We start from the raw sequence: 22,631 nt of genomic DNA, 5'->3' as shown, positions 1-22,631 counted from the left end.
ACACGACTCCAGGTTTAATGCCAAGTTAGCTAGAGTTGCACGGAGAGCTTTGATACATCACCTTCACTGTATGGAAAAGTTCAGAGATGCTCCAGTTTACTTTGGTGATCCACTTTAAACACCACAACTCCTATGCACAGCATTTAAAAGTGAAACATCACGCTGGAGCTTAGCAAAGCTCTCCCTGCACAGTCTTACAAGAATAAAACTTAAAACTTTATTCACCAACACAATACAATGCACTTGGACTTGAACTACTGTGCTTTTATGGCACACACAGATGCTACAGATTACAGAACTCTGGTTTATTGCTTTTGCCTTTTTTTTTTTAATTGCTCTTGCCTTTTTTTCTTATACGAAGTTTGTCAATTAGGGGCACAGACTGTATACAAATCTCTCATTTTGCTGTGTTTCTTTCACAAATGTTTGACTTCAGAGTTTTCAGCTCCACCACAAAAACAACAACAAAAAACCACCACACAACCCACACTGTAGCAAGCTACACTGCCTAAAGGTTCATCTTGCCACCTAATCCTCAGCTCATCTTCACCATTAACCTGTCAATTCCTGAAGACATGGAAACAACAGCTTTCCAAGTGACTTTTAATCACAACACACACATCTACAACCATTCCACACAAAAACATCAGGTTCCAAGAAGCAGCATGAACAGAGGATCTGGAGTCATGAACGAGATGAACATTACTAATAATTCTACTTCAACATAGCTTTAATACAATGATCGATCTGAGTCCATCAGGGATCAAATGCTTCAAACCACGCGAGCATTTTCTTGTCATAGGGAAGTTTGAGAATAGGTGTATGTTTTGCTATTCACCCTCCTGAACCCAAAATCTGGTTTCAATCATTTCATCAAGAAGAAAGTCAACTGACTTATGCAGACCAAATGCATACGTTGAAGATTTTAATTGTCACTTTACTGAGAACAATGCCTTATGTTGAAGACATTTAGTTTTCCCCTAGGCACTATTTTAAACTTTAAAATGTTTTTAAGACTTTACCAGAATTAGTTTTTTGCATTTCAGGCCTGAGCAACAGGATTAGAAGAAACAGTTTGGTAATTACATTGTTGTGAAATCTGGAAAAACTAGGTCTAGACTTTGAGCCATTAGATACATAATAGGCAGGAGCTGTTCTACAGGTAATTCCAATTACAAATGAAACTATTCATCATTATCAACTGGGACCAACCCGCACTACTCCAGAAGAATGGGTCGTTAACAAAGTAAATATCACTGTCAGTCACTGGGTAAGAATTATTCCCAAGCACTAGCGTTAGTCTGACACCATAGGCATGTCCTAGTATTTTAAAGCTAAAAAACTCACACGCTTTGCTGAAGCTTTACAGTAATTCACAAACGAGATATGAAAGCCCCCAAAATAGTAAGGAAATTGGCCTGCAGTGCCAGAAACTGAACTATTGTAACTGTCTGCCAAACCACTATGGGAAACCTGCTGTTGCAATGCTTTGCATTTCGAAAAGGAATTAGAAAGTGAGGATTGCTCTTGGACTTCCAACTCCAAAGCTACATATTTTCCATCTTGCTGCATCAATAGTATTATGCTGTTTAGTTACAAGTTCAATGCTACACTACCATCAGTGTGGCCTTGAGATCAGCAGATGGAAACAACTGCTCTGCTCCGGAGCTGCTCCACTGAAATTAAAAAAAAGTGACCACAGCTCAAAAGACAACCTAAATTTTCTAGATTTGACATGTCATGTTCCGGGCTTCTAAGGTCTCCTAGCCAGTGAACAAGGTCATATTCTTAATCCCTTAAAAGCAGCAGCTATCTAATTTTGTACCGATTTTTTTTTTTTAACTGACGTATTGGGGTTTCTGCTACGTATTTAATAGCTCATTTCTTTCCATAGGAAAGATAATTCCCAGCGGAACAAAGATAATTCAACTTTATACTCTGACAGAAATCAACACATAGGCTAGTTACCATTTTTCAGCAGAACATGTCCAAGGGTAGTAGTCCACTGGACTTGCTAAAATTGGTGTGTTTTGAGAACTTAGGAGTGTTATTTTAAGGAGGCAGGCACAGGACATGCACAAGCCACACATCCAGCACTTCAGTGATCTCCTTCCATCACAGAAGCTGCTGAACACGTCTTGAAGACAGCAACACCACGACTGCCTAGTTCAGACCCTTCAGTGAGCCAAATGTCAAGAGACAGACACTCCTGGAAAGAAGACCTTCCGATAAAACAAGAAAAACCCACAACCCACACAACACAGTAACATTCTTCAAGGACCATCCAACATCACAACTATGCTGATCTCATGACAACCTGCGACCAAAGAGAGCAGACCCTGTTGTCCATTCCAAAACTCACTGACACAGCACTGACAGTCCCAGTACCTGCTCAAGAACTTGTTCAGAGGCTGATCTAGTAGAAAAACAGAGCTACCCAAGAAGTGCAATGGTTTTAAAACTGTTTTGAAGCTTTCCTCTGCCAGCTTCGCTCCCTGAACCAGCTCACTGAAGGACCAGAGAAGCACCAGTGCTGGCTCAAAGATATCAAAAAGTTCACAGATGAGGAGTATCTTTATCCACGGCAGTTAAGTAGCAAATCAGCCCAGCTCAACCATCAAGCTGTGTTCTAATTATCAGAAAGACTGGACATCGCCATTATCAGAAGGCTTGGACTAGTACAACTGTTAGCATTTTCTGGTAAGCCAAGTACAAAAAGTACTTTTGTACAAAGTAATTAAAAAAAAAAAAGAATAGAGCAAGGACATTAATTCAAGGCATTTTAGGAAGTTTCTGGATCAAGAGTAGATATTGTAGCCCTTTGTGAAAGTTCCTCCTGTGGAGATGCAAAACTGAAACACTTTCTGGACAACTTGTCCAGAAGAACACAAGCTATACGGTGATCAGAGCTGAATGGGACAGTGAGGAACATCACATTATCCAACGTGAGTAAATTCTGCAGTCTGGACTTCAGAAGTATGAAATATCCTACAATTTAATCTTTGGGATGTGCTTTTAGAAGCAAATACATCTCACGTAGTCTGTGTAACCTGAGCTCAGAGGAATTCCTATTGTGATGAAACACAGCACGTTACCACAAATACACACGGTCAGCAAGTACACACCTGTAGACAAAACCAATTCTTGTACTTAAGACATACAAGCACATCCTTTTACGCAATTACAGAGCAAACATTTAACAAGTGCTGGAAATCATTCTACCTGGTGCTGCAGACATGAGTTTACACTAGCTTACTAATATCAAGAAGTCTCCACTGACATTAAAGAATAAGTGGCATAAATAAAGCAGGTGGGCAATGTAACTCAGCGGATTACTACTATTTTGCAACCAACATTAGAATTTCATATCCTAAAGCTGAGTTGTCCCATCCAGGGATGTTTGTATGCATACACACATATACTGAATTGTTTAAATAGTCCCAAAATGTGGTCAAAATACCATCTTATTTCTAGTCTTAAGAAACAATGCTTTCCCATATTGTCCCACAATCATCTTTCCCTATTAGTGGTAAACTTGATCAATCCATTACCTATTTGCTTCTTGAGAGAAAAAAAGAGAGAAAAAAAAAAAATCACAAAAATTCTTGAAGGCGGCGTAACAGCTTGTCTTCCCACCCCCTCACTACAGAAGTCACATGCAGCTCATTCCCCCTTTATTACACAGAGAATCAAAAAACACGACTTCATGAAGCAGGCCAGAAATTTCCACTAAAATATCTAATCACTGCACAGAAACATCTCTCTACAGCGGCTTCCAATACATCAAAAGCTTTATACTTAACTCCAGGAGCTTCCTGTGAGCCACTAAACTGCATCTCTGAACACTTTTTTTTTTCTTTCCATTTCAAAATGAGGAAAGTTGTACAAGCAATTCAGGCTGCATAATGAAGAAGTGCTTATCCATTCCAACTCGAAACACTCCAGACAGACTCACTCTGTTCACAGGAACAGAATTTCATTTCACGTTGCAGGATTAATGAAACGTATCACTGAACTGGAAGGCCAAGAAGCCTTTATTTCCAGGCAGGTTTTCACAGTAAAAGAAAATCCTACAGAGACCATAGCACTCCATTCAAATGACATTCTTTATATGTATTATTAGACAATCAACTCTACGGAGTATCAGAGTTGAAAGCAATTTAGTATCACCTCAATAAACTCAGATTTTTTTTTTTTTAACTTAAGGATGACAGTACAATCCTCTGGAAATAAGCCAAGTTCAATACTGTATGGGATGTTCTGGAATATGCCCATCTGCCTTTCACTAAAGCTGCCCCTGTGAAGTTTGAATGAAAGCCACATTACATCACTTGTGTATGTATATGAGCAAACCAAAGCATTCTCTTAAAAGCCAAATACATTATAAAGAGCAAGTCTAACCCATTGCTATGGTCTACAACTAAACAAGTCTGAAGGCTGAACATGCAGGTCAGGCACCTGATTTAACTAATTTTACCAGTTGTGTGTTCCATATATTCCACTTATGTCTAGATAGCCAGGTCAGCAATTGGTTCAAACTCCTAACTCCAAAAACAAACAAACAAATCAAGAACAAGAAAAAGCAGAACAATCACACAAGTATTTTAGAAATGTAAATTGCTTTGCCCAATTCCTATTTTAGAGTTATGGGAAGATACACATGAACTCTCCAAAAGTGCTTACAATCCTCAAACTTCAAAATCAGTGACACCTGAGGAGCAGAAAAACTTTTTACAAGTTAAAAGGCACCAGGGCCAGAAAAGCTCAAGACTTAAAAACTAATTTAAAAATAAAAGCGAACTTAAGAATGGAGTTTCAAGTCCAAAGAACACATCAGAAGAAAACTTTTTCCTACTTGCATTTGGAATTCTAAGGTGGAAGCTAAAACCTCCCAGCCTTCAGACAGAAGTAATAACAAACCCCTGGCTAACCTCAAGGCTCAACAAGTCATTCTGATGTACAACTTGAGGTACGTTCAGGCTTTGTAATTAATGACATTGTTTTATTTATCCAAGAATTTTCAGGAAGGTTGTTTCAACAACCTTTTATTTCACTGACAGATCAATTCAGGTCCGCTTTTCATTTCAACTCTTAAGCACTGCTACATGAGGAAAACAGTATTTTCTCATAAATTGATTTAATTTCATCTTAAGCAAAAGTAAGTTTTGTCAGCTGTACAAACTACGTAAATCAAGTTAGACACATTAAGTGTTATGAAGTAAGATACAAGGTAGAATTACTGATCTATAACCTGCCTCAACCGCTTTGTTACTAAGCATTACTTCGCTGTATTGGGTTTCAGTTTTCTGCACCCGTATTGTACGAGTTACACTTCAAACAGGAAAACCCTCTCAGCTAAGGGATGACTGCAGTCAGAATCAAGGGAGCCTCAATTTAACCAGTCGTCTTATCTCCCAGGTCATCGAACCACCTGAATGAGGTCTGGAGCAGTTTTTTGTACCAGCCAGTCTCATCAGCCAAAAAAAACCAAAAAACAAAACCCAAAAAACCCCATCAGAACCACAGAGCAGATGAAAGTGGATTAGAGATGAAGCACTGATTGTCTCTCCCACACCATCGAGGCCAAGATGGATAAAAAGCCATGGTACCCTAAATACATTTGGCTTCTCTTCTATTGATGTACAGGAGAAACCAGATGCGTAAAAGCCAACTAACTCAATTCCCCTAAACCGTGAGGAATAAAAGTCAATTTTGCAATTTCAGTTTGGCTCTGTGAAAAGGAAAATATTTCAAAAGGTTGAACTAAAGATACATATTTTTTAAGATGAAGGGTTTTTCTTTTCATCTGGAATCTTCAGAAGTACAAGTGTCAGGAAAAATAAGAAGATAATATTTAGTTGATAGCACAACTACGGACAGTAACTTTATTTTGCATTGTAACGTATTGAGCTACAGTTATTGCATCTTCTTAGATGACAGCAATCAGTCAAACAGCACTACCATGCCTGCAAACAGCCAAGTAACAAAAATCTGAAACACCAACTCGGATACATCAGTTGCACAATTCATTTAAGCTGTGTATCCAGCATTGCCTTGGCATCTCAAGAACAGATGAGATACTATGACCCAAAGCACAACTAGCATCCTACCACCATTTCTTATCTATTCTATGTATTAAGAATGTCTTTTTAAGACTTACAATTACTGAATTATTCTGTATTTGACACTTTTCTGTTCCAAACTATGAAGTCGGCTGTGACACCTATTCTGCTACACCTCGCTTCACCAGTGGGCAGTACTAAGCCAAGTAACTGCTTAAAACTACTGACTCCTTTCTTCCTGGTTTGCTCCTACAGCCAAAAACTCTAGGAGAACAACTTCCCAATGCTGCAACTAACTGCTCATAGTCAGGAATGTAACAAGACATAAGTTGAGATACACTAATCATTAAAAGCACACAGAAGGGTGCTCCCTTCATTTCTCAAAAGGACAGAATTGTGTTTGAGCCTTAGTTGAAGCTCTTCCTTTAGAAGCCTGCGACTGTTCTCAACAGAATGAATGCGAAACCGTACTTCCACTTTCAAAAATAGCTATGCTTTACCTGTCAGCCTATAGGTGGAAGGAGTGGGGGGGAAGGTGATCAGAATTATCAGAAAAATGTGGAAGTCTCCCTCTACGCATTTGTTTTCATCACCATTTACAATTACGTTTTAATCAATATAGTTTCAGAACCTGAGCACTGGCAGTAAAAATTTAAAGCACAACTTAGCACTGCTAATAAAAGCTCACAGCAGAACACAGAAATCTGGAATAACTTTAAAAACCAGCTTTTAGTAAAAAGCCAAGTATAGAATGGTGACAACATTCACTGTCAAGAATTTATAGTGGTTGTAATTAATGTTTTAAAGTTCAAGTTATCGTGACTTGACAGAAAGCACTAATTCTGTACCACAGGGGTACCTCCATATACTATAGCCAATGTCTACAATTCAACACACATCGCAAGCTGTAAGGGAGGGGAAAATAAACAAAACCAGAGTACAGCTTTTATTTAAGTATTTCCAGATTCCTTGCAATGACAGAAGACTGCGGTTTGCTCTACACCGCACTTCCAGTTACAGCAATCTAGCTGCATATACACTTATATGAATTAAAAGCAGACTTTATAATATCTCACTGCCTAAAAGAATCAATGACCATTAATAGGTAAGACTACGCATTTACTTAGTGTTTCTATTTTTAAATAATTCTGACTGCTTACAATTTCAAAAAAGTCACATAGATCTATACGTGCTACCAGATGGACCAGAGTCTACCAGAAAATGGACAGCATACTGGTGGGGCTGCATAAGCAGCGCAGACAGGCTGAAAAGAGCCTCCTGTGCCAAGTACTGAGCATCGAAACCTCCACCTCAAAGCCAGGAGGTACCTTCAGAACCTGCCTGGGGTTAGACCTCTTCAGATAAGCTTGGTCTGTCAGTCAGTACAACACTTGAGTGATGATGTTTCAAAGCTATCAGTCATATCTTTGACCTTCCCATGACATTTACAGAATTTCAGGTGCTCACCATTGCATTCACAAAATGGAAAGACATGGTTTCATCATCCAGAAAAGCTCAGGTGGTCTTACTAGATGACAGAAAGTTACCAGCCTGATTGTATTCGAAGCTGAAAATTCCTTACATGGGGACTGACAGTCTAAACTTCAGGTAATACACAAAGCTAGGAGAAGACAAAAACCCCTCCCTACCTTCACACTGGTTCCTTGGAAGAATCTTCCATCTTGTTTTTATCACATTTTCCAAGATTTGCAGTCCATAATACTGAAATTGGAGAAGAACAAAATGTGAGTACGTTACTGCATGACTATCTAACTTGCAGGAATCTCATTCAAACAGACATTCACACTTAATATCTAAGACTTCAAGATTATTAAACTAACAATCTTTAAAAAAATATGTCTATTCACCCATTTACTGAGGTTTCATGCATTTTTTTTCCTTGTTTTATTCTTTGCTATACTAAGTCCTGCTGTTTGATCATGCTCACACCAGGAGGGGAAAAAAAAAAAAATAATGAAAAGCCCTCTGGCAGACAATTTTGGCTATCTGGAGAAGAGAAAGTAGCAGCCAGATATGAATTTGCATCATAAATGACTGCTCATATGTTCAAGTATTAACACAACCAGGCTCCTAAAATATTTAGCAGCTTGGATGGTCTCAAGCTTCCTATCGTTCCTCTAAGAGCTGAAAAAAAAAAATTGTCTTAGCATCACATGTCCTGACACTGACACTTTCTAAAGAAAGTATTTCCCAAACTTCACTGGTGTGTTACTTTAGGAACAGCAAGACAACCCACAGGTTTATTTAATTTCAATACCCACCCCAATATGGCAGCTATTTCTACTATTTAAAGATGAACTTTTGTGCTCAGTCAAAGAATAATAAAAATGTGAATAAGCTCTTGGAAACCCTTTTACCTTTCAGGAATTACTTCCTATGTTCTCACCCAAAACTGTAACACTTGCAAAGTAATCGGTAAAGCCCGTCCCCCTGCCCATTTGTCCCTACTGTCAACTCACAGTAACAGGGAAAGAAGTTTGTGATGATATAACTGAAGAACTTTAATACGTAAAACCCCATTAGCATGAATAGACAGGAGAGAAAAGAGGACAAGGAGTTTTGTGTTTACTTTATCTGCAGTGGATTAGGAAGGAAAAAATATCACATCAATGCCTGAAAGGTAAACCCAAGTTTTCACAGTTAAAAGTTTGGCTGAGAATAAGAGTTCCTCTTTAAAATGGTTAGTTGTTACACAAAGTAGGATCATTAGCATTTCGACCAAAGGGATCATATAAACTTCAGTTTAATTAAAAAATACAATGTAGACTGTCCCAAACTACATTGTATTTAAGTATGATTTTTGCTGTTCTCATCTTAACATAACCTACATCCTTTTGCTTCTCTATCCAGTTCCAATTCCCACCATCTTCACGTGTACATCCTGCATTTGCAAAATATTCTGTCACCTTCCAAAATCTTGAGTACCAAGAAAAATTATGCATTAACAGAAAAGTTGGCAGGGTATTTTTTTCTCCATGGTCAGCAGCAAAAGTTTATCAACTAGATCTTAATCTGTAACTTTACTCAATTACTTAACATAAAAGCTAAATGAAATCGAGGGAACATTCATAAAGGAAAATGTATGAAAACATTCTTAAGCAAAATGCTTCACCTCACAGGAAGTTATTTCAGCCACTGCTATAGATTTAGAGACACCATCTGCAACTGATCCAGGCTCACAGTACAAAACATCCTTAACAAAAGCTTCTAACAATGTTTTGAAGTATGAACGCTGACATTAGACAGTGCTAACTTTGCTGACGCAGATCTAAACTCTAGTTAAATTTCTAGATTCTACAGGTACATGTATTAATAGTCCTTTCAGATAACAGCTAACTAAAAGTGTTCGTTTTCCTTCCAAACTTTTTTCAAAAGTCAACTTACTTTCAGCTTTTAAGACCAGAATGCCAAGTCTAGTTTCATTTTACAAAAGCACTAGACGACCACACAAAACTTAAATGAAAATCTTGACCCCCCCCACGTAGGATTTCCTCTGAGTCAAAGAAAAGGACAGTCACTTCTAGCAATCTACCACACCTATCCCTCATTATCTGCTCAAATATCTAATTCAGATTCACATACCTTAAACTGTGAAGAGGTTCACGCTGTCTAGGTTTATACTCAATCTTTTATACCTATGTGACTTCAATTCTGCCCTTTGCCATCATCTTGTTCATCTCTTCCTCAGTACTAGCAATATCCATTTTTTTCCTAACGCTCACACATGAAATGAAATGGCACCAGTAATAAAATAACTATACAATCTTCACCTACACATCCTTCTTGCCATTCCATGTTTGAAGGCTTCATCAGCCTGCCTGAATACTCTGCAAGGGGCTTTTTGTGGTTTTTGTTTTGTTTTTAAGATTCATTTGATTTGATGGTTCTAAGTTTTGGTATTTCCCTGACAAGATACACCAAGCCCCAAAAAAGTCACTGTTACAAGTTTTGCCACTTAAACTATTAGAAGCATACACTTCCATCTACTATTGCAACGGTACATGGAACACATTTAAACTGCGTATAAAATAGAAATGTTTCAAAATGCATTTGCTCTTGGTTTGCTTATTTCTAATTGTCTAATAGCAATTCGCTGCCCAGTTATGAAGATGAGGGACAGGCAACAGCAAAGACTGGAAAAAAAAAAAAAAAGCATGAAATGATCCCTATGGTAGAAATTTCTATGGAACCCTTATCACTTAATTCTATGCACCGAATCCCTTTCCCTCCCACCTCCCAAGAAACAAAAACAATTGATGAACAGAATTCAGTTAAAGGGAATCAAAAGGGTAGACCTTGTGGAGGCCTGCCGTCAAAGCCTAGCTGTGTCAGTTGCACAGGAAGACACCCCTTTTCTTCCTATTACAAGCAATCAACATAATGGAACATTATGATTAATATCAGGTAGTGTTAACAGCTTTAATTAAAGAAAAAATATGATTGCATAAAAGCCAAATGTCATAGGGCATAAATTTAGCACCAAATCATTTGCAATTTATGTAAATTGAAGAATTCTTTACCTGTTGCTTTCTTTCTGTTCCTCTAATCATCTCATTTTTCACAAGACAAATTTGAGTTTTTAAAAATACTGTTGATAAATCAACTTAAACATTAGTAACGTCTGTCAGTATAAAAAGCAAAGTTTACCAGGCAAGCAAACAGGCAAACACTGTTACTTAAAGGTTAGCACTTTGAGGAAGTTCTTTAAACTGTTTTCCCCTAAACTTCAGAGACCAGTGAAAAAAAAAATAGAACTGTTTCACAAATACCACCTGATTTCAGAAACCGTCCAAACACAATTATTTTCTGTTCGAACACAGTGTGTATCAAGCAGAAAAACATGCATGTCAGTTATTTGGGATAATAATCAAACTTAAGACAGTGAAAACACATTTCGATCAACTTTTAGGTTCAAACTTCAGAAGTCTTAGGTAAAGCATTTAAAATTGTAGAAAAATCTGAATGCTGCCCCTTTTAGTCTCGACCATGATGGATGGCTTTAAAACAGCAGTACAAAGCAAATGTGTTCTGCATATTAGTAAAGACTAATCTCGTACTACAAAGAGTTCGGGGTGTTTAACTTCCATTGATCGCTCAAAATCTTGGCCTAATAAGGTTTCTATTTTGTCTGCAATACACCTAGGGACAAATTCTCTCCTCAGCTACGTGCACGTGGCTCTCATGATGATCAAAAACAGCCAAGCACTTACCCAAGGACAAAATGTGGCTCTAGGAGACTTTTCATTTCTCAGATTCTGTCTACAGACACACACCAATCTCAGGAACTGACATTATGCTTGTATGTATCTTGAAAAAAAAAAGCCCTGTATTTCCAGTTTAGCTTTTTTTTTTTTTTTAAAGGATAAAGAAACTCTTGCCAACGTAAAAGGAGGTTTAAATATCTTCTCCATTTACAGTTCTTGTTTAAAGCCAGCTTTTGGAACAGGACAATTAAAAAAAAAAAAGTGGTCTGATTCAAGAAAGTCTATGGCTAAAAATGAGATACCTTCCTCAAAGTTTATGAATGGAAGAAAGAGGAAAACCAAATAAGTAGAAGTTAATTTGCTTACTTTGGTATTCATGTTCTGAGAGAACTCCAAAATAGTATCAACTCTCGTCCACGCATCAGGATGTTCTTTTAAGTGGGTCAAGACTTCCTGTGCCATTCTTTGCTAAAATCAAGTTTGACAAAAAAAAAGTATTAGTATTAGATTATTTAAGAAAGCATACACCGTCGGTGAAGACATTAATATGTAACGTCTTTTAATCACTTATCCAAGAATTAGGCAGAGCTCAATTAGGAGCAACGAGTCCCATAAGTCTCCTTCTGTGTTCAATAACAACCCAAACTCAAAAAATGCTTTGATGCAAGACAATAATTTACTTACCTCCACTCTTGGATACTGAATGATTCATCTAGACCAGCAGAGAACATGCGAAAACAGCACACAGTATAGGGAAAATATAGCAGGGAATGAAGCAGGAAACTCATCTAGATAAAATTTTATTCAAGGGCACCCAAACTTTCTAGTTCTACTGGAAGCATTCATTTAAAACACCAGCTTTAGGAGTACTATAACATGCTGCAAAGTTTTTGATGTAGGAACCATTGACTTTATTTTGAAGAAGCACGGAGCAGAGCATTAGAGGTCTGCAATCCCTACTTCTGGAGAATCCCTGGAGGTATCTAACAGCTCGCAAAACAACAATAAAAACTGATTGAAGGGGGAGGAAGGGAGTTGGTCATGCTAATGGTTTGTTCTTCCTTGGGACTGGCATTACCAATTATTGTACTAGATACTATGGTTTCATCAACTTGCAAAACCTCATCTGAAGCAATGACACACTGAATTCATTTTAGCTATCCTTTTCAAAAGCTTGGATGTCCATAAGCAGTTTTTTAGGGAGCCAAATGATGTTAGCTATTTCCAAAAATGCAGTGACAAATCTTGCTGCAAGTTATATCACCTACAAGCATCAGACACCATCTTACCAACAAGATGAACATTTTATATCGCAATTAACAGAACTCAGTTCATTCTTTCACTGCACAGTAGAACCAATTCAATGGAATTACAAAGCAGCTGAAGTTTTACTACTGGATTAACTTCAACAGTTAGAACTTACTACAGCCATGCAGATCTCTAGTCTGCTAGAAACACATACTTGAGCTAATCACCAGCTGACATAAGAAAACATGTAATATATATATGTGTGTGTGTGTGTGTGTGTATGTAAAAATAAAATGCAAGAAACAGATACATTGGGTATGGGGTTTACCAAACTAAAACTGAAAGCTAAAGCAGTAAAAAGCAAAGATGTTTAAAATATCTGTAAACTACTGAGATTTCCACTTAATACAGTTCAGCATAGTGGAGCAATTCCCAGTCTGATACTGACTGTGACTAGCAAGTCTCTGTAGACCTGGTATGGAGCAGTCCCGCACAAATACTCCTTTTAAGCCCAAATGCAGTACAACCATATTCTCATGGTATGACATCAGAGATAGGGGGGAGAAAACAACAACCAAAAACCCCAACCCACAAACAAACAAAAGAAAAACAGAACAAAACACACCACATAAACCAACCACCAACAGCAGTTTTGACACAGTTTAGTTTAAGCAGGAAAGAAAAGCCCTATTACTTCCAGGTTCAACCTAGCTAGGTTTCTATACAGGCTGCCTTAGTGCTTCTAATACTAGTGACGTACCACAGGACCAAATCTCAACACCAACAAAATAGCCTCTCCCAAGCACTGAGAAGTTCACTGTCACACACGACACCTCCTTTTCTAGACATCGACTCGTGTTGTTTCATAGAAACAGCAGAAATTTAATGGTAATGCTTAATCAAGACCGAAGCCTCACTGGGTTGTTACTACCAAAAAGAAAATCAGTTACAAGTAACTCTTCTGAACATGTGAAGGTCTAACATGCCAACGGAATTAAAAGTCTGGGATGACTACAGGTAAACATCTACAAATTGTCTGAAGTCTCCTTAGTCACACTGGACTGAGGTGGGTTTGGGGGTATTCCTCCTTTTCAGAGAAGTATACCAGAAAAAAAAACCACACCACAACAACAAAGTAAAAGTCTAGGACAGAAAAGAGCTTCTTTCTTGCCCAATATAGAACAGCAGGTAAGAGTTTTGCAAACAGAGATCAGAATTAAGCAGAAGGAAGAGACAGGTGAATCTGAAGGCAAGTTCAGCATGGGCCAGCCAGGCTGCATTCTACACCTCTTTTTCCCACATCATCCTCATCTATACCAGGTAAAGCAGTGTCAACCTCCCAGGCAAACCACTGTTCATCTCCAAATTTTAGTATTTAGTTTCCTCAGCTTGTGTTATTCCTTTCACCCTTTAAGTCATGATTTGAGCTGTCAGACTCCACAGAGAAGCGTTTTTTCCTGTGGGAACTTCTGAACTCCTTAGAAGGGGCTAAGAGCTCACAGACTCACTGAAATGTATCTCCACCTTTGGAAATGTAATAAAACAGCAAGCTGAATTTTCATTACAGTGACACATATTAGTCCATGCGTTTATAATAAGTTTATATCATCATTCACTTTTGCCAGTTAAGCACCACCTCTTGAATTTTTGCTTCTTATTGCAATAGTTTTCTGAATACCAGAGACCATACGCAGCTGTTTTAAGTGAAGCAACTTCTCACAATACCAGAACAATGGCAATTTGATCACTGTACTTAATGTTAATCTTCTAGTCTCCTTATAAACCTTCCCAACTTTTTTAACTCCCTCCAAACAAGACAATACTATAAGTACCACCTATTTTGCAAGACAGTACAGTAAACAAACATATCACTTACAAAACAAGCACTCAGAAGTGCATACTTTTAAGGCAGAAGCTACAAGCAGTTTTCTGTAATACAATCATGCAAAAAACTACAGCTAGTAACTATTTGAATTTAGGAAACTCAAAATGCAAATATTTCAAAAAACAGCAAGCTATTTCAGAACCTGTGGGAATTCACATTAGTAGGCCTTATAAAAGCTTTTTTTTTTTTTTGAGAGATACACAAAACCAGTATATGAAAATATACTATAACAGTTGGAAGGAATAGAAAAGCATCAGCTACTTTGTTTCATTTTAATTCATTTCTTATTGTTGTGCAATAATATCTTCTTCAGAGATGCCTGACACAAACTCCCAATGTATTAAGCACGAACAATTAAAATTTGCCAGAAGAGGAACCATGCCAACACCCTTGTAGCAATACTTGCTTTCAACATGTCTTATTTCCAAAGTAGCTCAAGAAACAGATAAAAGCAATACAAGATTCACTTTCAATACAACATAGGCAAACACACAAATGCACATATTCCCCAAATTTAAACTTAAGACTTCACAATTTGCACTAAGTCCAAAGAAAAGTGCCCAAGAACCTGTGCAGACAAACAGTAACGATGAAAAAAACACTGGACACAGGAAAGGACAAACTCTTCTCTTAAATATGTGTTACACACTTCTTTATAAGTACAAATACACTAATAACATCATGAAGATTTTTCTTTTTAAACAGTCCTCCAGTGAAGCCAACATTAAATTTATGGCTTCACAATCCTAACCATGATAATAAATAACAGGTAACTCGGACCTTCCTGAAGAACTGTCAGAGAAGGCAAGCTGTAAGCACAAGTGCCCTCCTTACCAAACTGTACTTGCTCACACCCTTCACCAGCAGAAGGCATGCTAGAAATGAGCACACACTAAACTAACATTTTTCTAAATGTCATTTCAATGTTCATTAAGTCTGCCTTCAAACCACAGCACATGAATTACCAGTAACATCCCAGTGACTAGCACCATAAATTCACTAATATTGCCGATTTTTATTCAAGTGAATTAATTTTGTTCAACTGATTTAAGGTTAAACATGGTCAATAAACATATGTTCTAAGCCCATATTACCTGCGCTCCTTCTCCATGGTACAAGCAGTTCACCACATTGTCCAAGAGATTGATATCCAGTTTCTGGTTAAAATCCAGCAGCTGACGAGCTGCATGGTCTGCTAACATTGTCATAATTGCTGGCATAGATTACTGCAAAATAAATAAAAAAATTAAATTATTAAAAAATTATGATTAGATGTAGTTGTAAAGCAAGTGCTTCAACTTAGCTCATCTTATTCAAGTGAGATGCTTATGTTAACAGTACCAGATAACACTGCATACAACAGTCCTTCAGTTGTTGAGCAAGTAAGCAGGACAAACTCTGAAAAATTCACACGTCACTACCCCAATTAAATACATTTCCAGGGTCTTCAGCAGGCGTAGCACACAATAACAGCCTGACTAGTCAATGGGCTGTATTATCAGCAAGCTAAAACTTATTTCAAATCGGGTATCAACCCCTACCAGTCCCTGAACAAGCGTAAACCGGTAAAGTTTGCTGGTAGAAATACCTGGTACAATTGCAACCAAAATCCACCCTAGCAATCTCAGTCGAATTCTGGGTTTCCTAGGCCAACGTGCACATTTAGAAGACCAGTTCTAAAAGCTTTTAAACAATTGGCTATGGAAGTGAAACGTGATCTGCGTACACGCTAAGAAATTAGCCAGAGGGCATTTTTCAAATACTTGGGAAAAGAAAAACTTACAAGTTAAGTTCACACAAGTAAAAAATTACCACTGGAAGTAAGAATGTTGACTGTTTGAAGGCACTTTGAGAGGATGAAGTAAAGGGACAGTTAAGTCAGGAGGTTACTCCATGTACTACGACATTAGATGACTTCAAACTGAAATGGAATTGTACTGGAGGTTTGAGGTCCCATAAACCCAGGAACATGTGCATTAACTGTTTGTCCTGGACATAGCAGCCTCGATATTATGCAATCAGGTGGGGTGTGTGTGACTGTGAGTGTGCATGTAAGATGCTTACCAACCAGAGACTGCTACAGGACAAAGGCAACCACAAAAAGCAAGAAAATAAGCCAGGGGGCACAGAATTGTGTAAATTATACTCCACCCTTTTCACACCACCCCAATGTTGGAAGCACCTGATGGAGTTTTTTGCCCTCTTTTCACAGTCACTGGCAACTGTAACAAACATTCCTACCCTCTCCTCTACAGCAGCTCTCTGCCATTCACCTTTTCAGAATCTTCTGTAAAGCTACAAATTCCACATGAAACTGCCCACCTGAGAAATAGCCAGAAGTCTGGACAACTGCAAGAGCACTCAAAAAGTGACACTAGAGCTACTGGAATACTCAGAAAGACAAAATCTGAAACTCTTCCAGAAACAGCCCCCACACGCCCAGCCAATCTCTTTTTTAGAGTTAGCTAGAAATCAGACCTGCTCTTACTAAATTACTTCATGTGCAAGTAAGAATTTCTTTTATGCCTTACTTAAGTCATGCTCAAAAGAGCAAGACAAACCTGTGCCTCAACCCAAGTAATTACTAAGTGAAAGTCCTATAGCAGCATGCAGACAAGGATAATCTTTTGTTTAGAAATGCGTATCTGCAAGTAGTGTCAAGCAATTTCTTTTACTCCTATGCAGAAAATATTAACTTCAAAACTTAAACATTTTAATTGTATTTTGAAGTTAAAAACCTCACTTAGTACTACTACACTAACTTAATTATTTTGAGGGCTCCATCTCAACATTCAGTCAGCCTTTTTACAACATCTACCTGGAAATACAGAAGGAAATTAACATCAAGTAGAAACCAAAATAAATTAAAACTAACACTCCACACCTGTCCTTTCCCTCCCCAACTCCTAAAGTTTTCAAAATTGCAATGTTAAGTATGGAAGCAAGAGGAAAAAAACAGCAGGGAAGGCTGATTTCATTATTTTCACTCAGGAGGACACTTGAAAATTTCACCTCACAGAGGGACAGCGCTACTAGAAGGAAATTGCACCAATTAATACGCTCCGCAGCACAGAGCACTGAATGCTCCCAGGCACACCCCTTTTTGTTCACATCTCGCCTCCCTGGCTCACCTGCGAGCCGGGAAAGCGGTTTTCAAACTACAATATACACGGTAAATCAGTTTTTCCTCAGGTAGGGCCATTCATTTCAGAGTTAAGCCTCTTTCGGTGGTTTTTACGCAGCCCTATCAGCGCAAACGAGGAGCCACGTGACCAAGAGAAGTTATTAACCACATGGAAGCAGAAAGGAAATGTTTTGAATAGGGCCCTTCGCCACTCCCAGCATTATCTTCAAAATGACCTACCCACTCGCAAACTGAAATACAGAAATGGCGGCTTTGTGGTCAATACCAACTGCGACCAACTCGATTTCCTACCCCTAACAGTGTACCCACAGGAAGCTTACAATATTTGGTTTATGATACTCCTGTACATTTCCCCGCATCATGCCTGAACCCCAGAACAGGTTTAAACTTCAGCTGTAAAAACCGTCGCTAATTAATTCTTCAACGCTGCCAATAAATGGGGAAATAGAAAGAATAGAACAGAAAAAGTTTAAAAATGAAAATCTGAACTACAACATAGCAAGAAACTGACATCTACCGAAGGTCAAAAGAACTGCATTTACAGCACTGTTTACATAGTTATCCCAACTCACGATGACCCTAGACCTTTCGGTTTTAACACAACAGTCAGTTTATGATGATGTACGCGATTCATTTAAGCACGTAGTGCACAGGAATAACAGATATATTTTATTTCTAGGAAACGTTGAGTATTCAGTGAACCCTAGAGCAGCTTCATCCCGGCTACTTAAAGCTCATTGGGGTCAACGACTGGGAAAAAAAAAAAGCACACCCTGGGAGAGCGGCTCTGCCCCATTCCCAAGCATGCAATTCCGCTACCGAACGCAAGCGAATTGCCGCCCCACTACCCTCTGCCAGCGAATTAGTTGCATCACTTGTAAATTCCTCCAGCTGCACGATATCAAACGGAGCGCATCGCAAATTCGCAATGAAACCACCCCCTCCCCTCGCTCCTTTCCACACGTGTGCCCGCGGACGAGATTAAATAACACAAACATCGCCCCAGCACCCTCGGAGCGGTCCTTCTCGGCACGGCCGCGCCCGACGCGGAGCCTTTTTCCCCGGAATAACTCACACCCACCCAGCGCTGAGGCCTTTGCCCCGCTCCCGCCGCGGCCCCGCTGCTTCCCCCACGGGCAGCGCCGGGGCTCGGGGAAGGGAGAGCGGCTGGGCGGGGGGCGGCCGGGGCCCTGCGGAGCGCGGCGGCCCCGCGGCGGCGCAGCCCCTCCCTCCTCCTCCCTCCCTCGCTCGCTCGCTGGGCTCCAGCCCTGCGCTCTATACAGGGGCCCCCCACGTGATCCAGGCGGACGTTTCAATACTGCTGCACAGACACACAGAAAATATTTCTGGAAACTTCCACTCCTAATAATTTACAGATTATGTCCCTAGTTTTTGCCCGTGCGCGATCCCACCCCCCTCCCTTCTCCCCCTCAGCCGCCTAACGAGGGGCAGGGCCCAGCGGCGGCTCCCCGGGCCCCCTTCCCCGCAGCTCCCGCCAGCCGGGCCCAGGATGCCCGTACCCAGAACCCGACTGCAACACACCCCCCGCCCCGGGGGTTTCTCCCCGGAGCCCATCGCGCCTCTCCTTGCACAGCCGGGACTTGGCGCCCTCGGCCCGTACCCCGCACACGCCTCCCGAGCGCTCCCGCTTCGCCCCCCTCCTGGCGACAAACCCCCTCCCCGCAGCCCGAGCTCGCACTCACCTGGGTGTTTCTTGCAGCTTCTTCCTTCAAAAAGTAGGGGTGGGTGAGCGAAGTTTCTAACCACACGCCAAAAAAAAAAAAAAAAAAGCCACCAAAAAGAACCCTCCCCCCTCAAAAAAAAAAAAAAAAGACCCGAAGCGGGGGGAAAGTCTAGCGCAGCCCCCTCCCTCTGGGGTACGTGCGACCAGCGCCGCCGCTCCGCTCCCCGCACCGTCCCCTGGCGAGCGCGCCCCGGCCTCACCGCACCCGGCGCCCGGCTGCAGCCTGCGGCCCGCGGGCGGGCGCTCCCCTCGGCGCAACGGCTCCGCGCCCTCCTTCCCCTCAGCCCGCCGGGCGCGCAGGGGCCGGGCCGCGCTTCCCGCCTCTCGCTTGTAGGGGGGCAAACGGGGGAACGGCGCGGGGCTCCGGCCTCCCCGGGCTCTTGGTAGCGGCGGGGGGGGGGAACTTCTACCTTCCTCGCGGCCCTGCTGCCCCAGCGCCGCCGCGGCGGGGCCCTGGCTCTCTCTGCCGCGTCGCTGGGTGTCCAGGCCCGGGCGGGTGGGTCTCTCGCTACTCGTGTTGCTGCCGCCCTCCCCTCGGCCTGGCGGGCGCTCAGTTTCTCCCCATTCCCACCCCCCCCCGAAGCTCGCACTAAACTTTGCCCCTTCAGCTGCACCGGCGGCTCCCCCCGCGGGCTCCCCTACGAGCAGGTCGCGCACACGGCGGCGGAGGCAGCGGTGGCGGCGGGGACTGAGCGCGGCGCGTCTCCCCCTCCTAATGCCACAGACTCGGAACCGGCTCAAACCGGTTCAGACTGGGAGATTCCATCTCGGTTTAGTTTTCAGCCCATGGCGCCGCGGAGCGTTTGGAAACCTCGGGCCTCCGCCCAGCCGCCGCTCCCATTGGTCCCGAGCCATGCCGCCGCGCAAGCGGCCTCCGCGCTTATTGGCTGGGGAGACTGTCCATCAGCTTCGCGCCTCGGAGGGGCGGAGGCAGCGAGCGGCCGCGGGGGGGGGATGAGATAGAGGGGATCTGCCCCCTCTCCCGCAGCGTTTTGCGTGCGGCGCGGGGCGGGCCGCTGCTGTCTGATAGGCTGAGCCGAGCTGTCACTCAAAGGCGGACCCGCCCTCAGTTCGCAAACCGCGGGCGTAGGTGCTGCTGCGTTCTGGTTGGTCAGCGGCTTTGCGTGACGCGCGCGGCTGAGCGCGGCTTTTAGGCGGCAGCGGCCGTTGGGCGCTGGGGGCTCGTGCCTGAGGGGAATGGCGGGTGGGGGCTGGTGGTGAGGCCGAGGGCCGTTCGCTCCGCTCGGGAGGGCTTGAGGTGTCCTCCGAGCGGTGTCCTGTTCTCCTGAGGTGTTGTCCTCATGGGGGTGCAGTAATGAGGTGGTGGGGGAGTAGCTGCCCGGCGGGTGAGGCCCTGTCTGAGGGGGCTGTGTGGTAATGGCGGCCTTACCTCACAGGCGTGTTCTGGGGTGGGCAGTGAGGTGGGTGCTGAGCACATGGATGAGGCGCTGGTTTGGTGTCCTGAGGCTGGTGGGAGGCTCAGTACTCAGCTGTAAAGAGTAGGCAACATGAGCAATGGTAAGGAGTGGGTGCTGGGTGCCTCTTACTAAGGTGGTTCGGTTCCCTCCACCAGGGCCTGTGTGGGTTGGAAGGGTGATGTGTGTCCACCTCCTCTATGGTGCCTGTATCCATGGGGTATCCAGGTTGCTGCAGCAGCTGTGTTCCTCAGTCCCTCACAGCTGCCTTCCAAGGTGTGTTTCAGACAAGGCTGGTTTGCCCATAGATAAGAGAAATCTTGAATTGTGTGAGGAATGCTCACCTACCAGATGTGAATGGGGATGAGCCTAGGGTGATCTGACAGGCATGTCAGTGGTGATGCAAACCCAACAGGCTAATATTGTGTGTCTCATCACTAACTGGAGGAGCAGAAGAATGTGCTTACCACCTTGCATACGACAAAACTCTTATGCAGTGAAGGTACTCAGTACCTGCGCGTGCATTTCTTCAAAACCTTGTATCCTTTCTGAAATATAGCTGTAGAAAACTTGTAAAAATTAACATCTATGAGGATAATTCTATGAAATGTTTAAGTATCCTTCTAGAACAAAGTTTGCAGTTTTCACCACCTAGTCTGAAGTGAAAGTTTCCCTTTGACTATAATTTTGGGGTGGTGGTACACTGTCAGTAAAATGTGTTATAGAAAGGATACTTTTGATTTGTAGAACACCATTTGCTCTTGGCAGCGTCCAAAGGAATCTTGCTCTGTAGCACTGTGAGGTGGTGTTCACCCGTGTGTATGGGAGGGATGCTTATGCTTAAGACCTTTTGCACAGTTAAAAGAAAAAAAGAAGTGCTTTAGTGTGGGTATCCAGCTTGAGTCTTCAAAAACAAGTCTGTGCCTTCAGAAATGCTGGCTTTTAGTCATAAAACCAAAGTCTTTTTACATTGTCCTAATTTCTTACCTGAACTGAAAAACTAAGCCTGCAGTTATTTTAGAGAGATTGGGCAAAATGTTTGTTTTTCTGGGGTTTTAGGAGGGGAGGGTGTTGGTTGGGTGTTTTGAGGTTTTTTTTGTTTGTTTCAAAGTAGAAGAACAGCCAAGATCTGGAAATCCTAGTACTGGTTTTCTGGGAAGGTCCTGCAGACTACTTGAGAGTATTCAGTGGGATCCATAGAGGTTAATTTTTTATATCAGTATTGTTGGCCAAACTACTTACACTATAAACGGTAGCAACCTGTAAAATAAAATGGCACTCATATAAATTAATAGACTAGTTTAACAAAAACAATCCCTTCGATTTCTGATTGAGTTATTTAAAATAAATGTTACAAAAATGAATTTGGAGATAGAGAGAAAGTAAGATCTGTGGTCCTCTATCAACATGTATAATTTCTTTATCAGTTATGGTTTTAAGTGGTCTGCCCTGGTAGTTGTCTGAGCTCCTAGCAGGTGAAATATAAGCCTCTCAATTATTGTTTTTCATCTGGAGGCTCTAAGAAACTTTTAGTTGAACCTGCTGGGATGAATTCTCCATGGCTTTGTTAAAAATTTGTGGCAGAACTGAATGGAGTGAGTATAGAAAGAAATACTGTGCCATGGCATGCTCGGGATAATAATGGCCAGAGTGAGACACTATTTGGGAGGGAGGAAAAAAAACAATCTGGAAAAGGGATTTGGGATCATTCTAGAAGCTATGAATGCTGACATAAAGTTTTCAATAACATTAGAATTATTAGTTCAAGCTGCCTAAATCTTCCTTATTTTTCTACTTTTTTATTATCCTGTAAGGTTTTTTTCCTCTCAAGTTTTTCTATGTGAGTGGTGAAGTTTTATCAGAGAACCTTATCAGAACAATTTATTCTCTACAGCTGGAGTAACTTT

General features: G+C 41.5%; 1 protein-coding gene across 2 annotated transcripts in view; it reads right to left on the bottom strand.

Moving 5' to 3' along the window:
- The window catches only part of XPO1 (exportin 1), a 40,992-nt gene extending 20,876 nt beyond the window's left edge, over positions 1 to 20,116 (bottom strand). The window contains exons 1-5 of one of the 2 annotated variants that reach the window (XM_065630621.1): positions 19,720 to 20,116; positions 19,269 to 19,292; positions 15,515 to 15,646; positions 11,654 to 11,755; positions 7,712 to 7,784 (exon numbers count right to left, since the gene is read on the bottom strand). In XM_065630621.1, the coding sequence (XP_065486693.1) occupies positions 7,712 to 7,784; positions 11,654 to 11,755; positions 15,515 to 15,640 (301 nt within the window). In that variant the 5' untranslated portion in view covers positions 15,641 to 15,646; positions 19,269 to 19,292; positions 19,720 to 20,116. The remainder of the gene's footprint in view (positions 1 to 7,711; positions 7,785 to 11,653; positions 11,756 to 15,514; positions 15,647 to 19,268; positions 19,293 to 19,719) is intronic. The other variant, XM_065630622.1, reaches the window with a different exon arrangement.
- Positions 20,117 to 22,631: the final 2,515 nt, after the last annotated feature.

The sequence above is a fragment of the Caloenas nicobarica genome, chromosome 3 (genome assembly GCF_036013445.1).
Source record: "Caloenas nicobarica isolate bCalNic1 chromosome 3, bCalNic1.hap1, whole genome shotgun sequence".
Classification (NCBI taxonomy): domain Eukaryota; kingdom Metazoa; phylum Chordata; class Aves; order Columbiformes; family Columbidae; genus Caloenas; species Caloenas nicobarica.
This window is presented reverse-complemented; position numbering and strand designations above follow the sequence as displayed.